This window comes from Gasterosteus aculeatus, chromosome 3, assembly GCF_964276395.1.
Source record: "Gasterosteus aculeatus chromosome 3, fGasAcu3.hap1.1, whole genome shotgun sequence".
Taxonomy (NCBI): domain Eukaryota; kingdom Metazoa; phylum Chordata; class Actinopteri; order Perciformes; family Gasterosteidae; genus Gasterosteus; species Gasterosteus aculeatus.
In genome coordinates this window covers 9,452,765-9,462,683 of record NC_135690.1, presented here as the reverse complement: position 1 = coordinate 9,462,683, position 9,919 = coordinate 9,452,765, and the positions used below count along the sequence as shown (strand labels likewise).

The following is a 9,919-nucleotide window of genomic DNA, read 5'->3' as shown; positions in this document are numbered from 1 at the left end:
ATGTTGAGTTGAGTCCGCTAATGAAGTTCCATGCGTCTTCCAGTCAATCCTCGCGCAGGTTCACCCATTGCTGCCTCCTCATTGTTCGGGGCTGTGAATGTGTTTTTGGAGAATTTTTGATCCGCACATTGTGAGTTTCTCAGAAACTGGGCGTGTGACCTTGTTGGGAAACCTGTGACCTAAACTCTGTTATTACAGCTGGAACCAATGTATGCTTTTCCTTCTGTCTGTTAGCAAATGATTGCCTGGGTCACATTAAGGGAGGGACGGGGTGTTTTCCTACGACATCTGCGTTTCCAACTGAAACTCCCTTGTCCCTTGTTAAAGCTTCTCTTACACCAAGAAGCTTGGCCAGATCTTCCTGCTCCTCTGAGGCAGAAGGAACAATCTGTCCCTTTTCCGCTGAATTAAGTCATTTGACTTCTGTCTGTACTTATAGCTTGTGTTGATGATTTCTGTATTGATGAATACTTAATCACAAGCGAGTTTAGGATACTTCTGGGCTTAATCCACACATTTCCACCACATCAATCACAATATCAGCTGTTCAGATCATCCGGTCTTTTCCTTCCAACTAGCGCGACAAAACCGGTACGTTAGCCCATCATCTCACTGCTGTGTCTTTTTGAAAATGGTTGTCCCTCTGAAGTTCAAGCTGCTGTAACGCACCCCTCCACCTCCCTATCTCCACCCAATCTTCATCAGATGCTTCAGCTTCATCAAAAAATAACTACATGAGGAAAACCGCAAAGAAAAGAGGAGGGAAATCTCTTCTAGTCTTGCCATGATATGACGGGTTGTTGAGGAGCTCAGGTGACAGATGGTGACACCAAGTCTCACGTGCATGTCAGCTTCAGCTTCATCAAGACCAGAACTGTCTCACCCCACCCGACCCCCTGTGGGACTTTTGTTAACCAGCAGTGAGAGAACGACTACACAGTCACTTCACAAATTCAACTACCTCCTTTTTCCAATTTGGTGGAACATATATGATGAGAACAATGTTCACTGAGAAATCTAACAGTATACGTGTGATTTGTTTAAGGGAGAGTAACAGCAGGGGGAGGTAAAGCACCTGCTGAACAACCCACCACCGCCTTTCTGTTCATTTGTGTAGTGTGAGGAGCTTGGTAGCACGCTGCAGTTTGCGTTTTAACGACTGCATATCATTTATTAATCCAGCTTGATTGAGAGACGAGACTCAATTTCAACTTTGGATGCATGGAAGCTTTTTTAACATTTTTATCTCTGAGCGTTGACTGTTGGTTGGAATAAAAGACTTATTTTCTTGTTTTGGTGGTCTTCAAAAAGCTCTTTAGTGGCTTCTTCAAATCTTTTGTGTGGTTAACATCTACACACAAACTAATCTTCCAGCTTCAGCCTCATGAGATCGGTGGGCATTTTGTGTATTCTTGCTCTTACTGATCAGCAAAGTGCTAATCACTTTAATCCGCTCAATCTATCCTCAATCTTTTTTGGCAGGACTTCAGCAGATTACTGATGAAGATTAGACAACTCTGGCCTGTATAACCTGCTTAGTTCCCATTGCACATGCTATTGATATCCATATTCCATTTGTTTTGCAGCTACTTTGGTTACGTAATGTCCCTAAATACAGTTGTTTGTCAAGCGTGATTCTAATAGTTTAGCCTCACTGCCCCGAGAGACATAATCGATTTCATCGTATTTAGTTAATCCTTCAATATATTATTTAAGTCAGCAATACTGACAATATGTACACAGTTGTATCTTTAAAACATTGGCTTTATCTAAAACAAGTGAATTGTAATTCATAAATATAGATAATATAACAGGTCCTGAACATTTGCCCACATTATCCTCAGCTAAGAACAAAGGACAAAAAGAAAACTTTTGTGTTTGTGTGCTATAAACAAACACCTGTGACACACACAAGGAATGATTATCATTTCATGGAGCAACTTACTTTTAGTTCAATTTGAGACTTTTCAACCCGAGAAACATTTTTAGTCCAAATTGTCAATGTTCATAATCAATACTTCCCTTATTAACATTGTGCGTTCATTTGAACAGTGTATTAGTCACACTAGAAACGTTTCCATAGAGTGACACGGCCTATTTTCAGAAGGAGCTTTTTACAGGAAATCTTCTGTTTTTAGCACTTTCACACTCCATTTCCACAATTTAAAAAAGGGAACTTTACTGTTGCATATGTGCGGGTGCTGAAGAACAACGACATCACTTCACTCTGCGCTCATTCCTCCACGAGAAACGCTGAAGCCTCGAATGGTACGTTCACTGTTTCTACACTCTGACCTAGACTCGAACTGATTTTTTTATGATTCTGCTTGAAATACATTGTTTATACAGCACTTTCCACAATTTGATATATTTTTTACCTTCAGATCATGATTGCCAATATGACCTGTGTCCCTGGAAACGACACCGCCTCATGTTCTGCTCCCGGCAGCTCTCGTACCGATCTAGCCGTCGGCCTGACGTTCTTCTTTGTACTGCTGCTGATCGCAGCTGGTGTGATCGTGTACAACTACCACAGTAAAATGAGGAGTATGTTTCAGTTTGGACAAAGGAGAAGCCACAAAGAGCGGGACTATACAGAGACGCTACCAGAAGATTCACCTCGCTACCGCTATGTGATCCGTGAAGCTTCAACCGGAGAGAACCCTATTTATGAAAACCTGGCGACTCGAACCAAAAGGCCCGCGGTGAACAAGTAAGACGCGCTTTCAGTACGTTCATATTTCAAATTAAAATGTTGTCAACAGGCAGGATCAGTTTACAACTTTTTATATAGGAGATGTTGAATCTTAATTTACATAAATTAAACTGCTGCTGAGATCAGGAACCCGATGAAGAAACCTAGCGGTTTGAACTTTCCCATCTTGCACAATCATGATGTAATATATTTGCACAATTAGGCTGCCTTCAGGATGGGGGGGCGCTTCCCCTCGATGTTTCCCATGATTTAGAGTAAATTACGCAAATGCAAGTTGATGACTCAGTGCGGGTGTTTTTCCTTTATCTAAGAATAGGAGAAGGAATCCACGCGGTTTACATAATATTTGCCTTGTGCGGTAATGGTTTTTACATGACAAATAGTCCTCCATTATCTGCTACACTTAACCGTTTCTCCGCAGGCCACCCCGTGAATCTGAAGAGGACGTGTACCTGCAGTGTGATTCTCCAGATGAGGCAATATACAGCAATGACCCAGCGTGTAACCTCTCCATCCTCCCAGACCATGAAGAAGACCTGTACATTATGCCAGATTCATTGTAGGACGCATCTCTATTCAGTGCTCTTTGATAGAGCTGACATGAAAACAAGAAATACTGCATATCGATATTATACAGATTGTTGTATCGCTATATCTTTTTGTTTAAGTCTTTTAATTTCAATACATGTCAGCTGTTCTGTATATTCTGCTGACTTTATATATGTATGTCTGTAATTACCATTTATACATGTGTGGTGAAGCATGCATGTGTTTGTACTGAATAATTGCAATATGTGGGACTCACGATACTATATAACAAATGTTACAAAATGACAGGTTGTACTTCTCTGGGTGGTAATGAGCAGCGAGCGAAGAGGAGGTTTAATAGTCATGATATTTTCTTTTCTTTTCCTTTGGTTTCCTGTTATTCTGGAATTAATTTCAGCAATTGTTATCCGGTACGACTATGTAAGGATTAAAAGGGGAAGACAAATAGCGGCTAATGGGTTCCTGCTGTCAGACACAGAATGTGCTTGATAAAAACTGTCCGTAATTCTTTTATACGTGTATACTTTGGGTGGTACTGCGACTCGGGACCTTTCAGAAGCTGAGATTGAGGACCTTTACATCGGCCCACTGTAGTTTAATATCAGAGGATGTCCTCCCTGAAACAAATAGTAACAGGACAGAAACAAAGGCGTGAGTGAACGATGTCTGGGCACAGGTCTAAATTTGCCAGAAGAAAAGTGTAACTGCAGCAAGCAGTCGTGTCCGGACCTCTGATTAATCACACAATAGTTGTCCAGGGTCACTCGACACGCCCCACTCTTTAATGCATCTACTTTATTAATTATAAAACCACACATGCTCATAGTGACCTTTGCCCAACTACTTTGAGTAATGAAGCTGTGAGCATTCCAGAGGAGCTTGTCACTAAACCTCCGTTCACTTCAGTTCACTCACTAAATAACAAACTCCTCATCATGACGTTCTGTCCATCAGCAAAAGCTCCAGCTGAAATATGGCGCGTTCTGAGCTCCAGCTTGGAATTCATTTTTGAATTGTTTTTCCTTGTCTTGGCGATTATACTTATCGGAGGATATCACACATCATTGTTTGTTCTTTTTCTAATAACTAATCTCAACAGCACTTGGAAGTAAATACTTCAACAAGATACTTTGATAAACTTCAATGAAAATTGCGTTTACAGTATCGTCATTGATATGTAATCTGAGCAGTCTGCAGTTTACACAAGAAGCGGCTTTTTCCTATTTTGTTGTTTTGTTTCTTCACCAGCTGGTCAAGGCCAAAGTGAGCACCACTTCAAGGTCATTTATGGGAGATAGAAGATATCGTATCTTTAGAGGCGGATTTCTTTGTCACGACCTCGACCTTTGTAATCTACGGTGGTTGATGTGTTTGGATAGACGACAGATATAAGAACGCATCATAATCATGTGTTTATTATGAAATCTAAAAGTTTATTTATTCAAGTGCAGCAGTTTAGTGTGAATATATCAAAACATTTACTAATATTTTCATATCAATATTGAAATGTATAAGACAACAAACTTAATATCAAAACCCTGTGCCTCAAAAAAAACAGTACTTCAAATAATAAAAAATGACAATCAAGTTAAATAGTACTAGAATATACAGTAACATGAAACAAAGACAGAAATAAAACACAACATAAGTTTAGGTCCATAAATAAACTTGAAATAAATAGAAACATGAATGATCTACAGCTTGATCCACAATGGAAAAAAAAACAATGCCTTTCCGCGGCAGTAACACATTTTTCTTTAAAATAAAGTGTATTATTGCAATTATTATTTAGTTAACCATGGCGTGCCACTCATTTCAGGTTTAACTTAAGAACCGCATGGCTCTTCAGGCACAATGACATTTACTGACGATCAGGTCGTCGAAAGGCGTCAGCTTCAACTTTCCCCTGCTGTCATAGTGCATTAGGACCATTGGCTCGTAGGCCGCCGGCACGCAGCAGGGGCGAGGTGACCCTCCTTTGGTAATCTGATGCAACCGAGACTTCACCTGCGCGTGCATGCTCGCAGGCTTGTAGTTGTGGGGGCAGGTGCCGTCACAGAAGTGCATGGTGTATTCAGCCGGGGCCACCACCCAATCCGTCCAGCCGATGTCTTTGAAGGACACGGTGACGGACTTCCGGCAGCACCACCCTTGTTCACTGCAGACGTCTTCCTTGTTGGAGCGGGGCAGCCTCGTTTTCCGGGCCGGTTTGGGCTGCGCGAGGCCCAGTTCAAGTGAAAGAGTTGGGTTTGCCCTGAGGGCATCTTTTACGGCCACGGCTATCCCCACGACCACAACTAGTGCCTCTCCGACATCAGCCCCGAACCACCTCTCCACCTCAGGCCGGATGTCCAGCATCAGATCTTGTGTGCGCGACACGTTGTCACGTGTCGGAGAGTGTGCGTATCTCCACGCAGCGGAGCTCCTCCGCGTCCTCCCGTTGACCCTGACCTGGATCTCTGCTCTCGTCTCAGGTTGAGCTGAAGTGGGTTTCTCCAAGATCTGCCCGGAAATCTTCAGCTCAGCCCGAGTCAGTGTCAGTTCAGTGTGGATGTTGGGGGTTTTGTGGAAAACCGCTCTGTACCACTGCGTGCGAGGACCTGGGGGTGGATGTGGGCGTTCTCCCCTCCGGACCCCTTTTATCCGCTCCACTAAAAAAACACATAAACATAGAAAAGCTTCATTAGTCGGGAAAATCCTGTAATGATTTGACGGGTTATGATGTGGAACAATTGAAGATGGAAAAATGGATGTTGATGACATTGTTGACGCGTGTGCTCAAAGTGTAATAAGTGTACAAAGTGTCACGTACTAGGTGTGCCTATCACGCGCATGGTTTCTCAAAGCGTACAGGAATGCGTTTGCTTTCTTTAGAGGACATCATCATGATATACAAATGGCTTCCTGGAAGGCGGTGATCTTTACTTGGAGCAGTAAATATTGCGATTATTCTCGAACCGCACTGGTACAGAACCTTTTGTCTGAATCTGTAGGTTTCTAGTCACGCGACGTTTTTCCCCCTTCCTCGCTGACTTTCAAAATTGGCATTTTACATCCACCGTGACAATGACTGTATCTTGCGTGCACTGTCCACTTTGCTGCCGCGATCCTGTAAATTTCCCCACTGTGGGACTAATAAAGAATGAATATCTTATCTTATCTTATCTTATTACGCCTGAGTGTCCTCCCGCTGTCTGATGTCCAACAAGTATCAGTCTTACCTGTCGCTGGAAAGAGCACAGTGGACACGGTTGATTGCTGGCTTTCCTTCATCAGCTGGCTGGAATTTCCTCTCATCTCCCTCACTTTCTCCCTGTAGAGCTGATACATCCCCCTGAGCTCTTCCTCCGAGGCCTTTCGGGTGGGCCTGGGCTCCCTGTCCATACCCAACGAGCCCAGGATCCCGGTCTTCACCGCCTCCAGAAGCAGGGCCCTCTGGCTGTGCGTTCTGCCCTCGTCGGGTGAGCCTCCGCGGGCCGCCTGAGGCCGGCTCTCCCCTGAGCCGGAGAGGGAGACGAGGAGGAGCAGCAGCGAGCAGGAGGTGAGTTGGTGAAGGGCGCGTGATCTGAACATAGTTAGCCCGACAGGTAGGTTTGGTTGGAGAATGCTGCGGCTGGGGCTTGTCTATCTTATGAATGAAATTCTTGACATGCGTTTATTTATAGAGCTTCTGTGGAACCACACCCCTGGATGGTCAGGTGAGCCTTTGATGAGCTCAGCCAGGGCCAAATGTCCTTATGTGGCAACACTTTTCTGCTTGTGTTATGTGTTAGCAAAGTGTAACTTGCGAAATCAGAAATCTGTAAAAGACTCATTTCAATGTGTTTTTTCCAGTTTTAACACATCCGTTTGATTTGATCACAAAATGGGGAATTACGTGAGCTGCCTCGAAGTTAATAAAGCTGTTGTGACAGTGTATTGATCCCCATAAGGTCAGAGGTCATTTACAGTCTTGACTAGGCATGTCCTCGGGGACCGTGATCCACATTAAGAACAGTCCGGCATTGGGGGGGGTTTGACAGCTTCTTGTGAAAAACCTACAATAAACCAAAACAGAAATAGGGACAGAGAGTTTATTATCTTGTATTACGTCTCCTCCTGAAATAAACCCTCATAGGAAATGACTCAAGGTTTAAAAAGAGAAAACCAACCGTAATCCCATCACGTGCCTGATGTATGGTGTTTGTCAACGTTTGTCCACGTGTTTATCATCATATCTAATGGTATCTGATCTCAGACGCTACTGTATTCTGCAGTAGGATGAAGGAGCAGTCGTTGGGACAGAACGGAGGGATATGCGTAGGCGTCGGCAAAGCAGAGCGGCACCATGGAATTATCAGGAGGTAAAAACCCTCATTCTATCGGCGAATAGGTCAGTGCCCTCTTTAGTTACATCGGTGTCATTGACCCTATTCTCTCTACCGACAGCTAAAGATCTCATTTTATGAAAAATATCTGTAAAAGTATATTTATTTTTGGCAAATTTTGAGTTTGGAAGAGTAACCAGATAATAAAACTGTTAAGTCTTTAAAGGTTGAATAAGAATCTAATTAAAAGTTAATACGTATATTTAATAAAACTATAAAAGTGAGTGCCAGACAGCAATATAATTTACGGTGTGAATGGAATGTAAATTTGAAGAATTCAAAGCTCGTTGAATACAATGTGTTCGGCGGTTTCAAGACACATTGCGAGATGAATAATAAAAAGGGAAAGAATTACAAAAAAATGATATCTGGTGGACAAAAGCGTGGCATTTTTACTAACTTTCCTCTAACGTGTTGGAGACTAAATTCTTCCGTAGAACCTCTAACGGCTCATGTAATGTAACGTCATGGAGGGTTAAAGGGCACTTAAAGTCACAAACCCCCAAAACTGTTTTTGCACTGAGTCACTGAGCTGATGAAACATCCATGTGTGTTGCAGGTGGACCTACCTTGCAAGTTGAAACTGTGTGAAAGGTGCAAAGTGACTGGTGAAAACTGACATGGTTATTTAAACTTTCCTCCCCGACTCTGCTCTTCTGGCATGTGACTCTCACGTGGGCGGGAGTAAGAGGGACAAAACTTGTTCCGACACCTTGAGTAAGAGGTTTCTGAACAATGAAAGGCAGTTACATCATGCAGGCTGGTAACAGACAGACATTCACTGTTGTAGGCACAACGCCAGAGGAAGATGAAAACAACAGCACTACTGAATGATTTATTCAAACTGAATTAAAAACAACAATCTGAGAACTAAAAAAAAACTTTTTTACTGAACTGCTGACAACTACCAATATGTTACAAAGACGTCTTTGTAATAAAGGTGCACTAGCAATGCAAGGTTTATGCTACTTGCAACTAGTATTACTTACATGTTGCTTCTATTTTTAATATTTGTTATCAACGTAGATGAATGTGCTAATAGTAAATAATGTAGAAAGCTGTACCCTTCAGTTCATCTTTCTGTTATTAATCTGTTATGTTCAATATTCCCTTTCTTTACTTTATTATTTATTTATATGTATTTGAATGCATTGAGACCATTCCAAAGGTGGTCATGAGAGAAGAGAGGAGGGTGATGTGTCCTCTCTGGAGTCCACATTAATAGACAAACAGCTCGATTGCGTTCTCTAGTGGCCGTAAGGCTGCAGTACAGGCTTCAATAATCTAAGTACAGCTTTCTATTATCTGTATGAATCAAACAGGGATTGGAGACAAAGAAGTTTTCGGTTATCATATAAGAGGAAATTCATTTTATGCAGAACCTCATTTGAAGGCCTGATGAATTGATTGATTCCCATTTTGTTTAAGCAGATCTGTGAATTTACCCCGTGACTAAGAAACAGGCTTTTGTTTTTGTCACTGTTATCTTTGTGTATTTTTTGATTTGTGTCATTATATTTATCTATCCCCATGGGCTGAGCATATAGACTATTGGAAAACACTTGTTCTACCTCTTAGCCTTCCAGGTGAGACAAGTTCTGAGATAAAAGGCAAGTAGTCACGCCTGTTAAACAAAAGAGGGTGGACTTCCATGCCTGACTGGTTTCACAATCTGAGGATCATCTATACACGACAAAAGGATGCATGGAAACGCTTTCTTTCCTTTTGTAGTTGCCAACCATCGGTGTGGTGAAAAGCGATCAGTAGATAGGTGCACCACGTGACCATGTTATTTAAAACATTTAGTCTCACTTTGTTGTGATCTAAAACAAGCAAAAGTAATAATATAAATACCAAGAATGGAGCATTTCCTGCTATTTATTATTTAAGAAACATATGCTTGTTTCATATATGCTGAGATAAAAATGCCAAAATATTTTATTTACTTTTTATTTTGTTTATTGCTTCCACAGTCCAGTGATTCAACAAATCAAAGTATGACCAGAAGTAAGACCAGAAACAAAAAAAATAATAATAATAAATAAAATACATCTAGTCAGAAATGCATTTCATTCAAAGTAGTCGTTCAAAAGAAATCTTGAGAAACAACTGGCACCTAACTGATTTTATTGGTAAAATACACTTACTCCTTAGATGCTTGATTTCCAACATTTGAAACAGTTTCAGATAAACATTGAACCTCACAAGAGAACAATGAAGGATTCACATCGCTGCGGCCCACACAACTTGTGACATCCACGGACTGAAGACTAACCATTGTTCTATT

At 41.8% G+C, this 9,919-nt stretch overlaps 2 protein-coding genes and 1 long non-coding RNA gene across 3 annotated transcripts; 2 read left to right on the top strand and 1 right to left on the bottom strand.

Moving 5' to 3' along the window:
• Window positions 1–2,154: 2,154 nt before the first annotated feature.
• On the top strand, window positions 2,155–3,710 carry LOC144405499 (uncharacterized). Its single transcript, XM_078099068.1, has 3 exons — window positions 2,155–2,268; window positions 2,385–2,713; window positions 3,138–3,710. Exons 1-3 carry the CDS (start codon window positions 2,266–2,268, stop codon window positions 3,277–3,279), a joined length of 474 nt encoding a protein of 157 aa, XP_077955194.1. The 5' UTR covers window positions 2,155–2,265; the 3' UTR covers window positions 3,280–3,710.
• A 906-nt stretch (window positions 3,711–4,616) lies between these two features.
• On the bottom strand, window positions 4,617–6,908 carry gdf15 (Growth differentiation factor-15). Its single transcript, XM_040171559.2, has 2 exons — window positions 6,487–6,908; window positions 4,617–5,916 (listed from the first exon to the last, which is right to left on the bottom strand). Exons 1-2 carry the CDS (start codon window positions 6,836–6,838, stop codon window positions 5,111–5,113), a joined length of 1,158 nt encoding a protein of 385 aa, XP_040027493.2. The 5' UTR covers window positions 6,839–6,908; the 3' UTR covers window positions 4,617–5,110.
• A 613-nt stretch (window positions 6,909–7,521) lies between these two features.
• LOC144405500 (uncharacterized) lies at window positions 7,522–9,092 on the top strand. The gene is made up of 2 exons (XR_013467110.1): window positions 7,522–7,608; window positions 8,192–9,092. It is a non-coding gene; the product is annotated as an uncharacterized LOC144405500 (long non-coding RNA).
• Window positions 9,093–9,919: the final 827 nt, after the last annotated feature.